The following is a 23,925-nucleotide window of genomic DNA, read 5'->3' as shown; positions in this document are numbered from 1 at the left end:
AATCTCCTATTCAGGGTCCACCTCCTCAAGAATGGCTCAGAGGGGAGTTTGAATTTTAAAACAATAGCACTGTTAGCCGAAATGTGACTCGGTAGATATTCAATTAACCTTACTGATTCCAACTCAGATCGATAAATACATAATCAATTCTGGAATAATGGCGGTTCTTTTTTACTACTGAAAGAATATTACCCCACCTCACCCATTTTTTCCCGTCAAACGTCAGATTGACATTTTTTAGCATTGTAACTAAATAAGCTTTAACACGTGTTCTGGGGGAAGATCTGTCTAATTTATTATTAAGCAGAACATTAACATCACTATCTAGAATCGGGGGGCTTCAAAATCCACAAAGGCTAAACAGATTGTTCAGAGGATCGGTATCGTCCTCATTGGGGCCATAATAATTGGCTAAAGTATAGCTGATACCATGGCACCTCGGCTATTACCCACCTTCCTCTATCATCTATCTGTGACCTAATAAGCTCAACTCCTGCGTTCGATTTAATAATTATAACCACTCCCTTTGAGCAACATTGTTGGTCAGAAGCTACAACCTTCTCAACCCATCTTAGCCTCCTAAACAAAGCCTTACACTCGGACTGCAGCAAATGTGTCTCTTGAAGCATAAGAATCTTAGCCGCATTATCCTTAAGGTGTTGCAAAACCAAACGCTGGTGAATATTCGAAGGCAAGGAAAATGAGGCTACAAGTCTATCAGATCAGTGATTTTATTTTTAAACTACGGCTCTGAACGGAAAGGTATCCATGAGAAATCGATGCCATTTACACATGCATATTTCTTCCTACTGTCCACATACTGAGGTATGTTAAGATCTTTTCCAATAATTTTAACAAAAGCACAGTTTTGTTGCATTTCATTCAAAATTATGTAGATAAAGCAACCAGATAAAGACAATAGTCTCAGTACGATGGCGTGCACATAGGTATTAGAAACTATCTGTGCCCGATTAGAAATTGCACATCTTAAGTGATATGGTGCCCACGTTTGAAAACGGAAGCTGGATCCTGTTTCTCCTCCTTGCCTAGCAGAAGACAGTCCCCACAGAATTACTAACAGAGCTTCCGGAATGTACCCAAACGCAGCCACAGAACATTTTCGGATTCTGCATAATACTCCGATGCAGTGCCTGCTCTTTTCACACTGAACACCAGCAGCAGCAGCTAGGAGAAGTCTTTGAAAGAGCGCACCTTCTTCCAAATAATTACGTTTCAATTAACATCTTTCAAAAATGATTTTTTGGGGCGAATCAAATAACACCAGAACTCTCCCTGGAACTCTCACTCCAGACAAGCTGCAGGCAGATCATGGCAGATGTTTGCAAATGTGTTTAGTGTCTAACTGCACATGAGAGACTGCCTCTAAAAAGCAATATTTAGAAAGTGGCCCAGACCGGCTATGCTTTGGAAAAAGACGAGTAATCATGCTTGTCCAATGATAATGCATACCCAGTCATAGATGGGTGGCAGGCATGCCCCTGATGGCTGCAGCCTTGGTGCAGGTCTGCTGAAGGGATTCCATTAATTCGGTCTCACCAGGCTACATGTCGGTGGGGCTGCATGTATTTCATGCAACGAGTAAGGAGCATGAGCATCGGGTGTGTTGTGAGCTTGTATTGTATTGGAACTGTGATTGTATTGGAACCGTGGCCTATTGAGAATAGACACTTCGGAAATTCTCAAAGAGACTTAAATAAAACATTAAACTTAAACACCAACGACTACCACAAACAATCAGGACCTGCCTTCAGCACCAACAGGACCAGAAACAAAAGGTCATGACAACTGAAAACCAGGCAATGCACATCCAACAGGAGAACAGAACATCAAAGTGCTAATGTGTGAAAAGGGGGAATCAAGCTTCTGCCCTAAGCCAGAGTTCGACCTAAAGCCCGAACACCTTACTTGATCAAATGAAGCAAAAGTCTAGCAAGAGACAGAAAAAAAAACAGCGAATAAATGAAAATATACACAGCAGAAGACTCTTCAAAACGAATGGGATGCGCCCTACCCAAAGAAATGGCAACCAACTATAGGTGCTCACAAATCCAAAGGCAAGCCAATAACAAAACAAATGAATTATCCTCAAAACACCAGTTGTAACCAAACACCCAGCCAATGGTGGCATCAAAAAACCAATTGCCTAAACATAAATGCAGGTTTGTAAGTAATCTTCAGGTCGGCACACCACGCCAAAATGTCAATCATTTTGCAGAAATGTATTTAGCCTTGTTCAGAAGCTTGGCAAAATGTGCCAAGAATTATCCCCCCAATATCCCATCTCTTGTTAGTGGACATCGGGAATTCCTAAGGAAAGGAGACTCTGGCTTGCTGTCTTCAATGGAATTCAGCAGATGTGAAAAATAAAAAAAAATGTGCAAGCCTGTGAATCCATCCCACAAATCAAGAATGCCACTGGCAACAGAAACAAGGAAGGGGGTGGCGAGGAATGGAGTTAAAATAAAAGCTATTACTCAATTTCCAAGTAATTCGAATTAACCCACAAGGATGCTGAGCAATGTCCCATTACACACAGTCAGCTAACATCCTATATTTATAAACACCTGCTCCACATAGATCAGTCCCAATCGGGAGGGCGGATGGCCACAGCTTATGGGATAGCATGCCATGTTCTTCCCTCGGCGCTCTGCATTAAGCAGCTGTCTAACAACTACACATCGCTTGTGACTGATGAGGCACAGCGAGGCGCATCATGCACGTAAGACAGGGACACATTTCAAACTGACTGGCTGCCAAGTCAAGCAGAGGCTTGAAAAGCCATGGTCACGGCACAAGCAAGAAGCTGTTTGAAGCACACAGACTAATGGAATCCTGAACGGAGACCCCCAAGCTGCAAGGGTACTACAACAAGCATTGGCCACCATATCAGCCTTGTCAGCCAGGAAAGGTGCGAGGGCCCACCACAGCTCTGAATCCTCGAGAGAGAGAGAGACCTTAACATACCAGTGCTGTGCACTTGAAGAGAATGCTTATAAAGCAGTAGTCATCTGGCTCGATGCACCCTCGTAAGGTAAACAAAGCACTGCGGTCCCGAATGGGGGGTGAGGGGCCACAATGGTGTTGTCAGGGAAAGTATGATGGCACATGTGAGCTTATGACCGGTTTCTCTGCCAGTCTAGTGTGCTTTGATTCTGAAAAGGTCATCTACTGTATGGAGAAACAGGACCCATTTAAAAAAGCATACTATTATTGCTATGTTCACTGGTGCTAAAGCTGTGCTAGAATGGAAAGCGCGGAACCAACATGACTCATGGCTGACAACATACAGCAAACATCTACAGCGACCTTCTGCGGGCAACATTCAGGGAGCAGGGTGACCAGGGCCCCGGTCTGCAACAAGCAGAGGAATCTACAGACCTCACCCTCCTTCAGTAACGCATTCTGAAGTTCTCACTCTGGCATTGCCAGATAAAGGTGGGCTTTGTGGTGTTGACCTTATATCCCAACTGTGATGCACAAGACTCAGAGCACCTATACATCTATATAAACGTGTCAGAATTCTCCACTTATGGCGGTCATGCAGCATTTAAACCACAGTATGGCATTCGAAAGCAAAGTCTTAGACCAGTTTCGAAAAGCATGGCTAGTCTTTGTTCAACGGCCAGCCTCTTATCGGACCCCAAAATAATAGTTCTCGAAAAGTTCTAAATGTATCTTTGTGCTGTGCATATCAGATAGTTTGCAGGTCCAAACGCTTTTCACACGTTTGGGAAGAGTTGCATTTGAATCCATTGTTTGCGGACTATGGGAGTCTAGAAAGATCAAGACCAAAAGGTTAGGTCCTGCTCCCACCAACCCAACCGGGAAGATCAAGTCCTTTCCAGAAAGGAATACAATTATTTTAACTCCTTTTCTACTCCTCCAATCTGAAATACAAACAAGGCACCCCTTCAACAAAGCAGGTGTTGCTATCCACTTAGCACTATGTGCACGGTTCTTAATCGAAGTGCAACCATTAGCAAGGCAGCTCCACTAAGAGGAGAAAAAACCCAACTTTTTTTTTTGGTAAGCAAGCCCGCCAGGTTCGCCTCTTAATGGACCAAGGAGGTAGGTACCTCCCCTCCCCTCCCCACACTTCTCTAAGAATTTAGGAATAATATTAAATGACCATCTGACACCCTCTAAACATATCGTTAAGGTTGCACCAAACTGCTTTCTTTTGCTCAAAACCCTTCACAAAACCTTTTCAGTGCTACCTTTCAAGCATACAAAGCAGTGGTCCAAGTCCTTATAGCCTGCAGAATAGGCTATTGTATAGTGTTACTCTTAGGAGCACCCCAAAAACGAACTCACCGAATTTTCATCGACACCGTCCATACACACATGCATAGGGTTAGGGTGGGATTCAGGGGAGGGATCTGGGAGTTGGGGATGAGTGGGTAATTTGATGATAAAGACGGAGATGATCGTTTCTTATAACCTTGTGTTGCAATGATTCTTGACTGAATACTCAATTCTATTTTCTCGATTGTATCGGAATGTCTGATGGTGCCTTCCCGATTGTGAGGGTCCGTCTTATTACATATGCTCATCTTTGTCAATAAACTTGTTGTGAAAAAAAAAAACGAACTCACCGCTTGAAACTACAGCAAAAGTACAAAGCATGCTCTAATAATTTTTTTACACATTCAATCAAAACTCAACTAGGGAATAGCACGGTCTGCCATAGCTGATGCACATTCAATCAAAAATCCTGTGCTTCACTCGGTAGTCCACAATTTAGGTTGAGTCTATATAAGCAACAAGAGGAGTCTTTACACACCTGTTAGAGTGCTACAATCTTCTAACTTGTCTCTAGAAGAACATCTCAAAAGTCAGACACAGTAGAATAGGTCAATCCTATCAACTTGAGCTATGCAATTCTTTTTCACTATACCGTTGTGAAACCACAAATCAATCCAGTGTTAACTGGTCTCAGCATTACTTTGGGTTCTATTGAATTGAGATAAGGAGTCTATTAGTGCCAGGAACACCTAAGGGCAACACGAGTGCTCTACAAAACTAATTTCTTTCATCCAAGTGCCACCAGGAAGGAAGAAGGCAAAGCGAGAAAGTTACATTTGAGCAGCAGAACTTTGCACCTTAAAGTTTCTGAGATAGGGGAGAGCTGTCCCAGGAGTCAATGACGCCACAGGGGCAGTGAATGAAATGTGTGCATGATCACGTTAGTTCTCTTGTGAGACAGGCGGAATTGGGAGATCCAATTGAAGTGAGCAAGTATAACCAGGGTGGCACAGTGCACAAAGTTGTCAATTGACAGGTTGATAGGTGAATGTGCCTAAATTCTTTCTGCAGGAGAAAAAAAGGTGATGGGTGTATTGCTTGAATTAATATCAGCCACTGGTAATCACTCTGGACAGCAATCCAGTCCATTGATTTTTCGCCAACCATGCCACCTCTGAACCAGCCATATGCAAATCAGCCTTGGTCCTGCTCCAGCAGAAACAGTCCAGCTTGAACTACCAGGCCGAATGTCCAAGTCTGCTTTGGTCAAAAAGTTTTGGAAACAGGCATCAGTTGGTGTGGGAAGACCGAGCCTAGGGGAGGAAGCATCGTAACGGCTGATCCTTCACAACTCTCAGCTTAACCGGACACCTCTAAGGACCAGGTCTAAAATGCCATTCCTCATCCCAGGGCCGTTCATAGGAGTAAGCCTAAAGAAGCATGTTTCTAGGGCTCATCTAGAAGATCGCTTTTAACTTTATGGTTGCTAAAGACTTTTGGGCTACACCAAAAATAATGGGCATACCTCCCACCCACAGCTTCCACTGGCTAACTCTATTTTCACTCATTTGCTTGCTTCTTATTCAATGGCTTACCCCTTTTCTTCTGTTTGTCCCTCTTTTGAAGCATAGTCTAGTCATCCTTTTGATCGGCTGCCTTTTATTAGATCATTTTTTTTCTTTTTCTTTAAGCAGTGCATGTGTTTTCTAGCTCCTTCCCTTGTGTGCTTATAACCCCTGCTGCTCTCTCTCTTCCTCGTGTTCTGCTACTGTATTTTTCTACCCCTGCCAAACCCTGAACCCTGTTCCCTCTTGTGTGCTGGTTTTCCTCCTCCTTTATACCTGCTCTCCCACCTGGCTTTATTTTTATTCTCTCTGCTCACTCCTCCATTTCACACCCACCCCTTAGCGGTCTTAGTTGATCTCTTGGGAGGACCTAGCAGCTCCCATTTTTACTAGGACAGCTGTTTGCTGAAATGCACCTTAGCACTGTTTATTTATTCTTTTAATTGTGCCAAGTAAAGTCAGCCATCCTTAATTGGTACATCCCAAGTCAGTAAAAAAACAAGCACAATGCGCGTGTGGGGTCACAATTCATTTTTTTTTGTTGATGTTGCTCAACTTCAGCATTAACCATTCTGCTTTCTACCAATGCAGTACAGAATTGCCAACAAGCATTGAGAAAGCCAAAAGGTCTCAAAGTCAAGACTATTTGGCTAAGACAATTCTGGTTTCTCTTCCAGTTTAGTTTGCGTTTAACAAAGGTTCATTTATCCAGGTTGTGTGTTTCGAAAGCGCCTAATACCTCAGCCCAATGCTAAACATGTAAAGAAACAAGATAGCTGGTGTAAAAATCAGAGTACTTCAGCATGCCTGTCTAATTCAACCTCCTGCTTCTCCTTTGTGCACCAGGTCTCCATCAAAACGTGAAAGTGATGCACCACTCCACGGACAGCAGCAAGGTCCTTTTCATGTGGTCTTGCCTGGAATGCTATCTGGCGTGGATCCTGGATGTACACGCACATAGTTGTTCGTTCAGATGCACCCAGCTGTCTCTGCAGTACGAGGCTCAAAGCACACCTAGGGACTGAGTTGGTGCATTTTGCGGTACTAGTCCCTGTTGCCTGCCCCAGAAGATTCAACCCACACAGGAATATGTCATTCCGCTAACACTTTTCTGACCCTCCTGGAGGAAGCAGCCGAGTTTAAGGTTTGTGGATGTGACCCACACACCAGCAAGCATCCGGGACTATCTTTAGTCCTGGCTAACAGAAGAAATCTCTACATGGAATGTCCAGTGAAGCCAACACAAACCTGGAGCATTAAGATTCCCATCCTTCGAACTAATACCAGAAGAATCATGGTTCGTCTGTTGGAGCTTTCATTGGGACATCATTAGATCTATTTTCCACACTACTGCCCTCCTACAGGCAGTAAATGCAGAAACTGGAGAGAAGAATTCATCACAGATACACAACACATTCTGTAAGAATGATAAACAGTGGTGAATCATCCCTCTCCCCTTCGTCATGGGCGACTTTCAGAAACGAGAGCAATGAACAGCCTTCAAAGAACCACTGGTGATGGGATTTGTATTGATATTACAAAACACTAGGCAATAAACGTCACATTTTTACAATGACTTACAAAGAAATGAAACCACCAGACTTAGGGCTGGGAATGACTAGTATGCTATCTGAACCCTCCAAACTTTAATTTGCGAAACGAGCCAGAACCTGGTTTTTTCTCATAGGTAGACCTATATTTCAATGCAATTTGAAGGGGACTGAAACTTAAGGTTCGGATAGCAGAAATAGCAAGACAGAAAAGCAGAGAAGGACAGACAAGGAAGCCAAATAAAAAACACAACATCTCACTCCTGGGGGATTCTGAACCTGCTGGACACAAGATCCGTTTTCTTTATTTCCTGGTCCATAGTCAAGCCCAGACATTGTTTGTAATCCTTCACCCCTTTTACAAACTAGGAGGTACCGATTGTCCACTGGTAACCAATGGGCGTGATCAGTTTTCTGCCAAGAGAAGTTATCAGTGGAAGCTGTGGTAACACGAAAGTGGTTGAATTTGTGCAACATCGTCCTGCAGGCTGCCTGTGCCAAATAATCACTACATATGCCAGCAGTTGAGAGTCCCCCAGGAGTACATGAGGCACAGAGCTTATCAAGATCACAACGACTAGAGGATGATTACTTGCCAGAAGGAAAATAGAAGCACACGCTACCCAACAATCTGCCTTCGATACATTGTGTGAAGTCTCAACTTGCAATCACTCATGGCATGCCACCTTGCATGCACCATTTACCTCTTCACCAAACCCAACATTCAGAAGCCAACCACCCAGGTATTATCCAGAAAGTTCACATCCCATGCGCACCTTACAAGGCCAGTCACCTTCCATACAAGCCCTCTGATGCAGCCTTCTTATAGTTGCAAAGTAATCAGCTATGTATCACTTTTTAGGGAATGTAATGTGGAATCTCCTGATTACTTCCAAAAAGTAATAGCCACTAGAGGATTCACATAGTATCGGGAAAAGGGGAGGAGAACAGAACTATAAAACCTCTGTGATATCTGGTTCATCGAGCACCATCAGCTGCAGAGCAGGAAAAGCAAGATAACAGGGACAGAGCAAGAGAGAAGTCAGTGATCTTGGAAACAAACACTATTTGCTGAGATAGTCATAAGCCACAGATGCCCATTAAACACAAGATAAAGTTAACCAACAGCTATTATTTTACACAGTGTGTCAAAATGACAAATGTTGCAAAACAAAATCTAGTAGAAAAAGGCGGGCTCATCCGCCTGCAGTACAGTAAAAATCAAATACAGCATGGAACCGTGAATCCCATGTTTGTTCAATGCTTGATCTCAGATCACCATCTTAAGACAGTGTAAAGTCATCCTCTGTTCTTGTGAGCTTCAGAAATACATCTTCAGCAGACAAGGAAATCTGAAGGGACCTTTGGGAATAGGTGGTACACGGGTTAAAAGACCTACACAGAACCTATAACAGTCAACACTCCGGCTAAGGTAATGCCCGCGAGGAAAGATATTCTGAATGTAAAAAATAGCACCTAAGAGAGCCTGAGGTAGGTTTGGAAAAACCTGGCGAAATGATGTGATATCGTCTGTACTCAAGGCATCAAGATGGTATGTTTGTTAGCTGAAAAGCATACCAGTACTAGTCAAGCACCTGGAGAAAGATTCAGTTAAAATCAAGGGGTTGTCACAAAAATACTAAGTGTTGCACTCATTTTAGTGGTTGAATAGGCTCAAACTGAATGCCACCATTTGGTAACGTCATCTAGCCCTCTGAGCTTGGTACTGATTGTGGTTGACTGCCATGTGGGATATCAATCAGTCCTAGACCCCCCCATACCTTGCAGCTCAAGTCGTGGCACTGCTCAAGCACCAGGTTTCCCAGGACTAGAGAGTGATCACCACAGTGGCTTCAGGGCTAGTGGCGCCTGGTGAAAATATTTTGGGCAATAGCCTCAAAGAATACATGGAACACCTTCTCAGGCTCAAAGTCTTGCAGTTATTACCTCACATAATGGTTATCTTCTCTTAAAGCAACAGACGCTCCACAAAGAAAGCCCTGAGCATGCAGACAGGAGTCTTGCTCATTCCCTTATCAGAGGTCAAATGGAAAGCAATGCACAGTGATACAAGACTTTAATATCTTCGTATCTAGGCTTCCATTTACGAAACACCCGAGTAAAAATATGAATCTACCCCGCTATCAATATAGGTGTGACTTGCAGAACTACATACATGCATAGTAAACATCTATCACAAGTCCTTTGAAATATCATGCTGCCATTTGTCGGAATAAAATAATGGCTGCTTTCATAGTCTGGATGCTTGGTGCTGACAAACCAAGAACCAATAAGGGTTTGAACCTTTAGTGATCACTAATGCCCACTTCATGAAGGACAGGGGTTTATAGAACATAGCGTGACCAATCTTGTTCGGTCAGGAGCAGCAATGTGTACATTTTGGACTAAACCCAGAAAATACAATCAAAAGACTTTGCATCATACTTTAGCATAACATTTACTACACTGAGCCAATCACATTACAAAGCCTGCTACCAAGAGAATCTGGGGTTCAGCACCCCCGTCCTGCAACCTTCTGCTGCTTGAGCGGTTGATCATCCCACATGCATGTGGTTACATACTGTGGCTAAAATGTTTCTTTACCTCAGAAAACTTTAATGGACTCCATTTAAAGCTTCAAGGACCTTGTGTACATTAATACTACTTTATCCGTCGGTAGAACACACTAAACCGCAATCTTTTCTTTTATTCTTATCTTGCTAATGACGCCCTCAAAGATGAAGGAATAGGCCATAAACAATTCGAAGTAGGATTAGTAGGCATAGCCTTTTCTATAAACAGCTCGGAGTAGGCCAAGAAGGTAGATCACCATTAGTCATCCAATGTTGACTACTTTGTGGTACCAGATCCTTAACATTGATTTGAGGGGCCAGCGATTCATTCTACACTGCAGGGGGACATGCCAAACATACTGTGTTGTATAATTGGTGGACAGCCAGAACCAGTTATAGGTCCTCTTGCAGGATTTTTATCTGTGTAATAGACACTGCCCTAGTCAAGCACTTGATCCCGATCTTGATAAGTACAAGGGCTTCACTGCAACAAGAAACTCTCAGGGTAGATCAATAATTGTTAAAGGCAGTGTGTTCATTGTTCTCTTTCCTACCCACGACAGTGCCAAAAGATCCATTCAGAGTAAGCCTGAGCTCAAGATTGCTGCTATGTACGGAACATTCTGATGAAAGACAAGACAAGCCCTGAGTATCCAGGCTTCACGATTTCAGATTCCATTCACTGCGCAAAATCTACACAGCCATTTTCCTCCTCTACTTCATCTTCCCACATTCTGCCAGCCCACATTTTTATGAGACTGCACAGCACAATTTTGACCCTTCTAGGTTGTGTCGAGAATCTGGTGCAACAATGAAGTAAGGGGTGCAAACCTATATTGAATCATTGATTTGCAACAGTGATTTACTTGGACGTTTTTCAAAGAGAGCAAAGTTAGGATTGTCTATGTCGACACATAAAACACATGGAAAAAAATCAGCAATCCACTTTTAAACCACATACTATTTTATGTTATGTATGACCCACAAAATCATTAATGCCTGCATTCAACTTCAATGCACGGGCAGAGAAGTAATGCAGGAGCTATAACGACCTCTCAGTACGGTCCCAAATGTTTAAAAACATATCTGGCCTAATACAACCCCCTCCTCCTTACCCTGGTCATTTTCTCTGCTCTGGAAGCTATGACCCTGCCCCTATAGGCTCTAGGAGGCCAGCAAGAGAAGACTGGAATTCCTTTAGGACATTAGCAACAGTGGTAAACAAGTTCTGTTACCTAGGGTTGCTATTTCAAAGCAGTGAATTACTGGATTTAGCATCATTTAGCATTTCACGCTAATGGCTCTGTATGACAGCCATCAGTGCTTTAAATGGGCCGGTACTGTCTGGTACGGAGTAACGGCACTTTTTTATTTTGGGAGGGAGAGTACCGGCACTTCAAGAGAAAGGCTATAATTTTAATTGGAGCGTACCGGCACATCTCAGAAACAAGCAGGTACTCTGGTATAGAGTACCTGCACTTCTATTTTTCCATTTCAAGCGCTGACAGCCATATAATAATAATAGCGCAACTGATCACTTGCAATGCAGACCGAGAGAGGGGTCCTGTGAACAGTGCACAAATACAGACATTGACAATGTTTTTGCAATCTTGGTTTGCTACATGGAATCCTACTTGTACACAGTAAAGGTAAAATCTCCTGTCGGTGTAAAAATTCATAAATTGCACTTTACCTTATCTCCATAGCCCCGGTCTTTGGTCATCATCTCCCGGAGCGTCTGCAATACTTTGATGCACAATTTCTCTTCATTCTCCTCCAGCAGCTGCTTAGTGTGTCTAATTAACCTGGTTGACAGTCACAAAAGGTAACAAGGATTCATTTCCTGCTGCAGGACAACTAACTCCAGCACATTAAGGTAAACAGCTATTTGAGCTCGTATTTCTTCATAGTTTAATTCAGACACAAAACATTGGCTATTACAATTGTCAATCAAGCATTCCTGCAAGAGATATTAACCTTTACTTACGGGACAGCTGGATTACCGTGGTGAGCAGGGGCATGGCTTGGGGGAAGGTTGGGACTGTGGTTCTAGGGGGTAAGGGCAACCAGGCTATGAGGGTGGATACCCCACTTTTCCATGGAGACCAACTAGGGATGCCTGAGGGAATATGGACTCCTGGTGCACTCTGGCACTAGGAAATTGGGAGATTCCCAGGTATGCTCTGAAAACTACATCTGCTTGTGACATTAGCACAGGGATTTCCAAGGATTCTGCAGTACCAAGAAATCCTATTGACACTAATAAAAATCGAGGATTACGTTCCGTGGGTTTGCGTGTATCTCCCAATTGTCATAGAAGTACAAAACAGTCACCGACGCTGAAAATAAATCACGGTTTTCCAATGTCCTTAAGAGGTGCAAATAACTTTCCACCGTACAGCGGAATTGAGTAAGTGATTTAAGAAAAAGATTACCAGAAGGACAGCAAGTGGCTCAGGGAAATGGCTGCTCCAGTCCCATCTTGAGACTTTATGGCCTTTAGGTCGAGCTGAACATCCTAAGAGCATGTATCTTTGTAGAACGGTCTGCAGCGCCACTGCGCAAATACAGGATAGCAAAGGGACCAACCAAAGAGGCTAATGAAGGACTAGAAGGAAAGCATTAATAACTGCCGCCCTACACAGACTTTTGCTCATATGAGATCCCCTTCAGGGTAGTCTGCCTAAAAGCTCAAATTACTAAAACACACAACTGTATTAAATATGGAATCGTTAATATTTCAGGAGATTGTGAGTCTTCCGATTAAGATCTCTAAGCACCAGTCTGCATCTAAAAATCTTTCAAATATTGGTCGTTATGTTGTGCCTGGGCAAACCTTGTCTGAAAGTGATGTCATTGCTTCACAAAGATGAGGGCAACTGCATAGGGTTTCCTGTTTCCTATACTCTAAAGAGTTGGAAAGTGTTAGGAAAAGCAAAGTAGTGAAAAACACCAGTCTGTACTTAGAAGAGGGTGGCCGGTACTAGTGAAACAGCAGACGTTAGAACTTCCAACCGAAAGACTGTAAAAAAAGGAAAGAAACTTGATCTTCTAATGGGTATGTGTACTAGCAGACTTGCGTCTAATGAATGGACCCACTCAACAGCACAGACCTAGGAAGACCGGGTGTAGAGTAAGGCACTTATAGAAAAAAACGGTTCTCCCCTATCTGACCAAAACGAACCTCATGACAAGCAGACAAAATAGAACAAAAGGTTTATTCAAAGAAAGGACAACAGTCCAGGTTAACTCACATAAATTAGATAGCCGTGGTAGAAGTTGCAGCACCTCCCCGAGAAGAATGTGGCCAGATGTCTTTTTAGTTCTTCCTTTGCCATCCTGCAAAGGATACTGATGCGGAGACTGCTTCACCTCAAAACAGTTAGACTTTATTTGCACTAGTTAAACTTATAATTATAATTATAGGAATCTTGTAACAAAGCAGCTGTGCATCCTTTCATTGCTATCCGGCGCTAGGTTCTCTGGTCAAGGGGTTTCTAGCAAGGTGCTTTCTTGAATGGTTAGAAATCCCGATTTCCTCCACTGCCCCCTATCTGCATTTATTTTCCCTCATTTAACACTGCAAATTGGTTCTGTTGCTTCCGATAGGGATCCATGTGAGCACATGTATATGTATAGAAAACACCAAGTTGCAAATTGTTAGTAGTCATCACTGCTGCCTGTAGAGTGAGCAACCATACTCCATGTTTTTAGTGAGCTAGGGTTGTGTTGCACGCAAAACTCTTTTAACCATGGTTTTAGATTTAGCTCAAGTTCTATTGCTTTCATTGTTTAACCACTCACTTTTTAAAGAGGTGTTTCCACATTTGGACCCTTACAGAACCCTCAGCTACCAAGTTCATCATGCAAGGATCCTTTTTCGAATAGCCAGCTGATTTAAACTATATAACCTTTGATTGTTCCCAGACCAAGACCCTCCTAAATTAAGTCTCTGAGGCTTGAACATTGTGAACCACAGTCATTTTTAAACTTCCCATTAACAAGAACAAGTTTACAAAACAAGTCCAGCTTGCGGTGGACACCTATTCCTTGGAACCTCCATCTGGATTCCCAATCACATGTTCCCAGAGCAGCCTCTTTCAGGGGAGCAAAGTGGCTGCATGGTGGCAGGGCTACGGATGGCAACTATCCAGCCAATACTTTACCTTCTGAAACTGCTCAGGGGCAAGAATGAATGAGATAACTGGCAATAGCTCCCCAGTCACAGCAGGTGACCGTTCCATATCAGAGCCATGTAAAGTGTCACTCTACAAATTCTCAGTTTCCCCCACACTCCGAGGTGAAGATGAGGTCAACATAATGACCGACAGATGGCAGTGTACACAACAGCAAAACTAACTTGCAACCTTATTAACAATCACCTTGACCGCTCAGAACATGGAAGCACACACTGGATGAAGAATCTGTGGATTGAGAGTGTGCTCCCTGATAAAGTTACCAAAGTTAAGTAACTTATTTTTCTAATGCATACTTAGTTGCTAGCAGGTTCCTTACGTTCTGAATCTGTACCACAATGTGGTAAACTGGAGAGCTGCACACAAATTGGACCTTTCGAAATAACCTTCCCAGAAGACATGAGACTTCAGACAGTAGCACCTCCCAAGGTATGGACCAAAGCCCAGGTCGCAGCTGGGTAAATATCCAAATAGGATCACCACTGGAAGACACTGAAAGTGAGCCCTGGTGGAATGCACCCAGACGCCATTGGTCTGCTCTTTATAGTGCATAGGGCAATGTGTTTTAAAAAACTGTTCAGCAGATGTAGTTCTTTTCTTAACTGCTTTGACCTTCTTGTGACAGACCTAGAACAATCAATAAACATGATGGTCCCTAGTTTTGTCAATGTAAAAACTCAAAGCTCACCCTGGGCCCAAGCAATGAACACTCTCCTACTCCTTGGTTTGAGTAGAAGAGAACATAAGCAAAATGATGGAATAGCCAACATGCAATGGGTAAACAATAAGGGGCGAAAGGAGGCAAACGTCCAAAGTACCAACTTGTCCTAAATAAAAAAGGTGAACAGAGAATGAGCCAAAAGGACTGCAGGTCAATCATCAAGTGTACAGAAGACTCTTTAAAGTAAAAAGTATCTGAGCAGTAGGGCATTGGCTCAAAGTGTACCCCCATGAAAAGGGAGGACGAAGTCAGATCCTATTAAAACGAGATGAACTGATGAGGAAAAGTATGGGTCAGACCTAAATCCCCATAACTTCAGTTTTGTTTAATGAAGACTAATATTAAATATAAAAAGATTATTAACTTGTAGGAAATCTTTTACATAGCCTAGAGCACAGACATAGCAAGTTTGGGTAAGGAGAGCACCAACTGCAAGAAATCGGACAACTGTGCCTTAAACATAAAATCTCTTTGGCACATGTTACAATGCACCACAAAAATCTTGACTAAACAATTTTTTTGTAAGGATGGCGTATAGAGAAAATAACTTCCACAATATGAGGCCAGACAGAGTACTGCAATGACCCCAACCAATTCCTAAGCTCAATGGTGGAGGCTGGCTGGATTTCGGTGAGGTGGTGTGGGAGCACATGGTGAGGTCCTTTAGCCAGTTCTACCTTGATTAGAAACCTGAAGTATTGCTGCTGTTAAGAAAGAGGCAACTATGGAGGCAGCCAAAGATGCACATTATGTTCTCAGAACTTCCATGATTACAGCTGGAAAGTTCTTGGGATGAGGAGGAGAAGAGTTCAAGCAATAGCCATATTCCTGCTTCAAGTTCACATGGATGTCATCAGCTAGCACCTCAACGTTTGGCATCAAAAACCATGTCTAGCAAAGTTCCTGAACATCAAGAAAGCCCAGTTTACCTTATGTAGATAGTTTTTCTGATTAGTAAAGTTGTGCCCATGGAGAGTGCAGGTTCATTCAAAACATTCAAATTCGAGCTCAATCCATGCTAGGACATTCTCATGCTATTACAGATGAGCTCGAAGAAGCATCTAGCCTTTTCAAATCCAGAAAGCATCTACAGCAATGTGTTCAGTTTTGACCAATGAGGAGCAAGCCACCACACTAACTGAAAGGTTGGGCGCCAAAGAACTCAGCTGAGACCAGGCGGATGTCAATAAACAATGTGTTGCATTTGTCAGCTCACAGGCAGAAGTGCGTCTTGGCCATAAGGTCACAATAGGATTTAGTAGCAGATTGTGAAGGGGCTTCCGAGTGGCAAAAGACAAGATCTCTATGAAGACATTAGTTCTCGTTTCTGCTGTGGTGAGAAAAATGTCCAGTACCTCTACCACTTTAGCCACAATGGCAGCAAAGGAGGACAAGACCTCTGATGCGCTTGGAAACAAACTCCGCCTTGAGAAAGGCATCTTACAACTTAGCATTTTCTAGGCCGGTCAGCCAAATTCTCTTGGATTCAAGGGAAGTGAGCATGTATGGCGACATAAGAGTCCTAGCAGGACTAGAAGCGGTGAGAATTCCTGTGCAGAATAGTACATATTTCTAAAGACGAAAGTGTAGCAAAATTCAGACAGAAAAAATAAATCAAAACCCCAACATAGGTGAATTCTGAAACCGATCCTTCATGGTGCAGTGAAAAATGAATAAACATCACAGATACTGTGTGGAGAGTTTAGGAAACCACGCTTTAACATCCGGTGGCACCTTGAGGGTGCTTCAGCAGGTGCTACTGCAGTCACTTGGCGTCCACTGATGATACAGAAAATCCTGTCTGATGTTGGGATATTCCTATATATAGGTAATCGGTGAAGGGAGCATTTAAAAAAAGCAGCATTGCAACCACTGTACAGGAGTATTAAACAAATCGAGTCTTAAACTGGTTGCATAAGATTCTGTAGAAAAATGTACCTAAGGAAACCTGCTGTGCTGAAACTTCGTACACATACCTACATCCTCAATTTTTACAAATGCATGAACTTTCCTGGGTGTTGCACTTATCCAGTTGAATGTCCTTCCTTTTTGTAATATAAATTACTACATGCTCTGTTTATTCTCCAGATCACAGAGTAGCCTTAGTTACCTTTCACACGGTAGGCCTCCACTTTTCCCTTCCATCTACACTAGATCTTTTTTAAGGAGCTTTGGATACCAAGCCATTTTCCCTCTTTCCCTATACCAACCCGACACATTTCTTCGGCCTTGTCCTTAACCTCTGCTTATATTCTAATACTGTCACACCTACATAACCAAATACAATTTTCCCTGCATAACCCCTGTCAAAACCGCCTCAATCTACTTATGACTCAATACACCTAACACTACCAACACCCTAATAGTTCCAATCCTACATAGACCTAGCACCTATAAACACAACCTCTATCTTTGTACCAATAAACCATACCTATACTTCACTACTAAACCCTACTTATGCACTCATACTTTTAAACCCTGCTTCGGTCCCATAACATCTGAACCCTACCTGCACCCTAGTACCACTAAAGCCCACTCCTACCTTAGTGCCGCTCCCCCCCCCCTTCTCATTAAGGCTGCACATTTCCCCCTTCCCTGTTTTCATGTGCATTTGCATCCCAGTTACAAATTTTCTGATGCAGCGACTGATAGAAGACATTTTTAGGAAATTGGTTTCTTCATTTTGGACATTCATCAAAATGGATTTTCACTAGGCTGAGGTCATTAGGCTAGTGTTTTTCCGCCAAGGGAGAGCACTTGCTCTACCCTGAAGAAATCTAAAACCATCTATAATGGCAGGACGCTTTTACAACCATTTCTCTAAAAACAGTTTCAAGATCACCCATAGGTTGAAGCCATGGCAACAAATTCAGCTGTAGCATTAAAAAACAAGTTACTTACCTTTGGTAATGCTTTTTCTGGTGGATACAGTATCTGCCTGTGGATTCCTCACCTTGTGAATATCCCCTGCGCCAGCAGCATTCAGAATTTTTTTCTCTCCCCACGCCGATGTCACAGAAGCATGGCTCCGCTCGCGGCTCCGCTGACGTCACCGGAGCCATAAGAGAGCCTCGTCGGCGTAATGACGTCAGTTCCTCCCTTTTTTTCCGGGCCTCCGAGGCACACGGACGGACCGACATATACATACAGCATACTTAGTACACAGTATTCAAACCAACACAGACAGTGTGAAATCAATGCAGGAAAGCAAATAGAATAGTACACTTCACAAGAAAGTAACAGATATTATAACAGTCACTTTTGAAGGTATACAAGGGTGGACAACGGGTAGGCAGGTGGGTCAGTGAGGATTCCACAGGCAGATACTGTATCCACCAGAGAGAGCGTTACCAAAGGTAAGTAACTTGTTCTTCTGATGGATACATCTGCCAGTGGATTCCTCACCTTGTGAATAGAGTCCAAGAGCAGTCCCCACTCCCAGAGGAGGGTGTCCACCCTTCTATACCAAAAAGTCCTGTAGGAAGGAATGTGCATTGTGACCGTCCCTCCTCACTTCGGAATCTAAGCTGTAATGCTTCGCGAAAGTGAGGGAGGCCCAAGTTGCAGTGCTACAAATGTCCTCCACAGGAAAACCTCTAGATAAGGCAGATGTTGAAGACTTTGCTCTGGTAGAGTGAGCTCTTATACCCTCTGGAGGATCATTACCGGCCAAAGAGTAACAGATCTTGATGCACAAGATAATCCATCTGGAAAGGGTGCGCTTGTGCACCACTCTGCCTTTCCTGCAGCCAGCAAAGCCCACAAAGAGCTGGTCATCCACACAATAGTCGTTAGTCCTATTGAAGTAAAATCTCACTGCCCTTCTATGGTCCAGACGGTGAAGCCGCTCCTCCTACTTAGAAGGGTGAGGGGGAGGATAGAAGGTAGGAAGGGTAATGGACTGCCCCAGATGGAAGGGACTTACCACCTTAAGCAGAAAAGCAGGCCTGGTCCAGAGTACCATTCTATCAGCATGAATGGTCAAGAACGGAGGTTTCGAACTCAGAGATTAAAGCTCACTTAACCTCCTTGCAGAAGTAATGGCAACAAGAAATACAGTTTTAAAAGACAATAGTCTCAAGGGACACTTGTGCAAGGGCTCAAAGGGAGAACCCATCAAGAAGGTTAAGACCAAATTTAAGTCCCATTGAGGCCCAATAAAGAGAGTGAACGGAAACTTGTTAGTAAGGCCCTTAATGAACCTTAACACAATGGGCAACTTGAACAAAGACGGCTGATCCGGCAAACAAACTCCAACAAAGCCGATAAATAGCCCTTCACAGTAGCCACAGCAAAGCCATGCTGGGCTAGAGAGAGCAAACTGAAGGATGTTGGATAAGCGAGCCCTTAAATGATCGATAGACCTCTCCCCACACATATGGACACATTTGGACCACCTATAGGAATAGATAGACTTGGTGGAGTGTCGCCTGGCTGATAAAATATCAACGTCATCAGGCGGGAGAGAGAAAGAATTCAGGTTGCCCCGTTCAATCTCCAGGCATGAAGGTGTAAGCTCTGGAGGTGGAGGTGTAGAACCTGCCACTGCGACTGCGAGAGGAGGTCTAACCTGAGAGGGAGACTGAGCGGAGGGCACGAGGAGAGGTGGAGAAGATCTGTACACCCACACCCTCCTTGCCAATCTGGGGCAATCAAAATGACTTGGGCTCGGTCTTGGCGAATCTTTCTCAGAACCAGAGGAATCAAGGTATGGGAGGAAACGTGTAAAGGAGTTGTGAACCCCAACTCAACTGAAACGCGTCCCCCAAAGTTCCCTGCATCAGATACTAGAGACTGCAGAATGACAGGCAGTGAGCGTTTGTGAGTGGCAAACAGGTCCACCCGAGGAGTTCCTCACGTCTGAAAGACGTGACTAACCACCTCCAGATGAAGCCTCCACTCCTGATCGGCAGAGAGCCGAGACTGTCTGCACGCACAGAACTCCGGCCAGATGATTTGCCATCAGACAAATCCAATGGTCCTGAACCCAGAACCAAAGACGCAGAGCCTCTGTGCAGAGACAATGCAACCCCACTCCTCCCTGCTTGTTGACATACCACATCGCAATAGGGTTGTCCGTCAGGACTTGAAACGACTAACCGCAAAGGGAAGTAAGGCCTTGAGCGCCAAACGTATCGACCGTAACTCTAGAAGGTTGATGTGAAGCAACCTTTCCTCTGGAGATCATAGATTCTTGATCTCCAGGTCCCCCAGATGAGCACCTCATCCTAAGGTGGATGCAAACATTATCACTGCGGCCACCGATGGAGGTAAATGGAAGGGCTTTCATTGAGACAGATTGCCCTCCACGCTCCACCAAGACAGATCCACTGCAGCTTCTCTGGAGATCCTCACAGACTCCCTGAGATCTCCGTTGTGCTGATACCACTGCCTGCGGAGGCACCACTGGAGTGCCCTTATGTGCCAGTGTGCATGGTTGACCAACAAAATGCAGGAAGCAAAACAGACCGAGCAGGCGAAGGACCTTCAGGACAGGAACGACCCCGGAGAGGCTGCAGGCGAAGCCGAACGAACAGGAGAACCCTCATTCGAGCCAGAGGGAGAAGGAGAGACATAGTCCTTACGATGCAGAGGAGCTGGAGAAGTCTATTTCGGAGCCGGGTGATTATCTGAACGGCGTTGAGAGAAGTGCCTCTTCTTATGCTTCTTTGATTTTGAAGCATGACCAGACGTCTACTTCGAACCCGACCTGGACCTGCTCAGACCTCTCTACTCCTTCCTCATCTTCGCCATGGACAGCTTGGCCTCTCTCACCTTTAAGGCGTTCGGGTTCATCTTGCGACAGCAAGCGCCGCACTCAACGTCGTGATCCAACGACAGACACCAGACACAATCGTGTTGCTTGAACCCGGACCTCCTCAATTATATCTTCAAGAAGAAACATGAGAAGACCAGAAACACAATCCAGAAGAACAAAGTAACAAGAAAACCATGGAGTCCCAAAAAACCGTTGGAGTCGACAGTGCCGAAAAAAGGGAACGGACGTCATAATGCCAACGAGGCTCTCTTATGGCTCTGGTGATGTCAGCAGATCCATGCTTCTGAGACTACGTCCTAGTCGGCATGGAGAGCTACGAAAAATTTCCGAATGCTGCTGGTGCAGGGGATATTCACAAGGTGATGAATCAACTGGCAGATGTATCCATCAGAAGAGTAAATTACTCAGTCTCTCAAACAGCACGGACCACCTCAAACTTTACAAGTCAAGAAAAACAAGAATATCAACGATAATTTGCTTTGTCCCAAAACTTTACTCACTTGCATATGAACCCTCCACTTTCACATTTTCTCCTGGAATCAGTGTGCTCGGGAAAGAGAAGCTCAGGCCGGTGTAGGACATCCACCAACACAGACAACTCTGCCTGAACTAAGGGGCGCAACCTGTCTTCCAAGGCAGACACAATATCCTACAACAACAAAAAATAGTAAAGTAGTAAGTAGTAGTGGGCTAAATAGGGCATAACTAGGCTGTCCTGTTTTCAGTTTCTATTTTTGGTAAATTCTGGTGGGGTTTTTTCAGTGTTTTCAATATCTTAAAAAACAGTTATCAGTGGTTACACATTTTCATGCCACTAAAAACAACAGAAAAAGTTTTTTTCCGGTGTTTATGGAACGTTATGCTTTTATCATTGCTTGCTTTCTGCACTGAAAGAACATGGTATATAGAGTGTGTATGTATAGTGTATATGAGGTACAAAGAGATTTTTGCAAATCTTATTGTAGCACACCATGCAATACTTTTTCAGTGAGTCTTTGGTCATGTGCGCTTGCGCTTTCCTTCCCATGTAAACATCTGTGAAAAGGCCCTCTCAGCATTCATAGCCTCTTGTGCTGAGAACCGTCAGCAAAGGGACACAGTTGGAATGACTCTTTCTTTGATGCCACATAAAGCACGAAATGATAAATATTTGCGTTTTATTTCCTGGGCATAAGAAAACAGTGCACCAGATTGGACTAAAAAGTCAATAGCATCCCTCATTAACTCTGAAGACTGTAAAGAGGCTTTCAGCATACCATCTAACAAGTGGCAAGGATCTCCTACAGGGAATCACTTCAGCTCGGTTATCAATTTTGACAGGTCATCACACAATTTTTTTTATATACTTAGCTGACTCACTGCAAATACAAACAATATCACTCCAATCTTTGTTGAACTTGGAAAGAACCGTTTTTGCAGAGCATAACAAGTGACACTGCGTTCCATGTTTTCCAAAAGTCTTGTGCCACGTTTATACCACTATCCCAGATGCTTGGTGATATATATACTTGTCATTATACCTTGCATTTAATGTTTAAAGCCTGAGGTGTTGGCAGTTCACCTACTATCAATAATGACCCACCAGAAACCATGGTCTGATGTATTAAGGGTTTTTACCCATTCTCTGTGAGTAAATGTGATGACTCATATGGAAAGATTTTTATGAAACTTGCCATTTTACCTATCAATGAAAGAATCAAATGCAGCCAAAGTATCAAATATGAGTTTGATATGTCCTGATTCTCTACAGTTTATAAAATAATTAAACTAGACCTAAAACATGAAACTAAACCCTGCATCTTTAGACCAAAGGCCATAAAACTGAAAAAAGTAAAAGGAAGACGAAACAATATTTTAGTGACATCCTTAAAGAACAAAACTCAAGCAGAATAATGTTAGCCAGTCTTTCTTACTGCTAGCTTGTATAACAAAGTTACATTTTATTGACCCCTTCAGTAATAACAAAATGACTTTCACTTTCTTTTTCCTTTCTTTGAATGGCATTTAGTTGGTGGTTGTGCAGGTGTTTTTTCAGTGTTTATATGTTTTCACTGGTGAGGGGTATTTTTCTTCCAGTGGGGTTTTATCAGTTATTATAGGTTTAAACCTAAAACCCCACAGCCTAGGCATAACCAACTAATGGCACAAAATATAGCTCATGAGAGGAAATAGTTTAAAGGAAGTAGACTATGTACAAGCAAACTGACATTAGGATCTCTAGGACAATCACATTATTACACTAAATCATACCTAAAGGCATACAACATTGCCAGTTACTTAATAGAACGCAATAACAGATATGTCCCACATGATTTGCATAATACACTTTAAGCACCCCCAACTGCTTATAATACAGCCACTCAAACTTTTTTCACCCCAGAAAAGAAGCATATACGTGTGTGGTTGTAGACTTATGTTTGATGTAGAGCACCAACTTCCTAACTTCAACAATTATAATCATAAAACACAGCAGTTGAATATCAATCAAAATCACACACAAAAAACGCTCAATCAGCAAAAGTTCTGTTTGTGGTTCATCAATCAGTAACTTCTTCTAAATGGCTACTGTTTCAACACATCAGCAAGCTTATCTGCTGAAATCATCACAAATAAGCAATCACCCCTTCTAAACAAAAAGCAATCTCCTGCTTTCCTACATTTTATTGCATTTTGTAAATAACTTTCCAAGTATAAAAATAAAATAAATAAAATAAATTGAAGCATGCATGAATTTACCACTTTCACAGAGGAACTGAAGATAAAACCAACCATCAAATAATTCTGGGTAATGGTATGACAGCTCCATATGCAATAATTTCAAGCAAAGTATCAAATTCACTTTTTCAAAAGGATTCATCAACCACGATTACCACCACAAATGAAGTATTTCCATATTCAGAAGTGTAGTTTTAAGATAACATTTTAACAGATGACGGAGGCCTTTTTTTGAGATCCTGGGGCAACCACGGTCTACTGGGAAGTATTTTGTGCGACTAATGTTTATCATTGGCGTAGCAAGGCTATTCTACCAATCACTAAGCAGATAACCAAGTTACCCTCTTTGGGCACTCAAGTCTCTAGATTTTGAGGTTGTGACAGGATGTAGTAAAGGCTGTAAGTAACATAAGGTCAGTAAATCTTCAACTTCAATATCCAGTCAGTTGTTTAATTTTAAGAACAAAAGTTACTTAAAACATAGGTAACTAGCTAGTACAGTTAAAAGTAGGGTTGAGCCGTTACAGTTTTCAATAAACCTTTCTAGTTATCGGAGCGGA

General features: G+C 43.0%; 1 protein-coding gene across 1 annotated transcript in view; it reads right to left on the bottom strand.

Moving 5' to 3' along the window:
- The window catches only part of ITPR1 (inositol 1,4,5-trisphosphate receptor type 1), a 1,666,678-nt gene that overhangs the window by 622,629 nt on the left and 1,020,124 nt on the right, over positions 1 to 23,925 (bottom strand). The window contains exons 36-37 of the mRNA XM_086939209.1: positions 21,151 to 21,299; positions 11,648 to 11,759 (exon numbers count right to left, since the gene is read on the bottom strand). Coding sequence (XP_086795335.1) covers positions 11,648 to 11,759; positions 21,151 to 21,299 — 261 coding nt within the window. The remainder of the gene's footprint in view (positions 1 to 11,647; positions 11,760 to 21,150; positions 21,300 to 23,925) is intronic.

The sequence above is a fragment of the Lissotriton vulgaris genome, chromosome 9 (assembly GCF_964263255.1).
Source record: "Lissotriton vulgaris chromosome 9, aLisVul1.2, whole genome shotgun sequence".
Classification (NCBI taxonomy): Eukaryota; Metazoa; Chordata; class Amphibia; order Caudata; family Salamandridae; genus Lissotriton; species Lissotriton vulgaris.
Note: the sequence above shows the minus strand (reverse complement) of the source record. Positions and strands in the feature narration are given on the sequence as shown.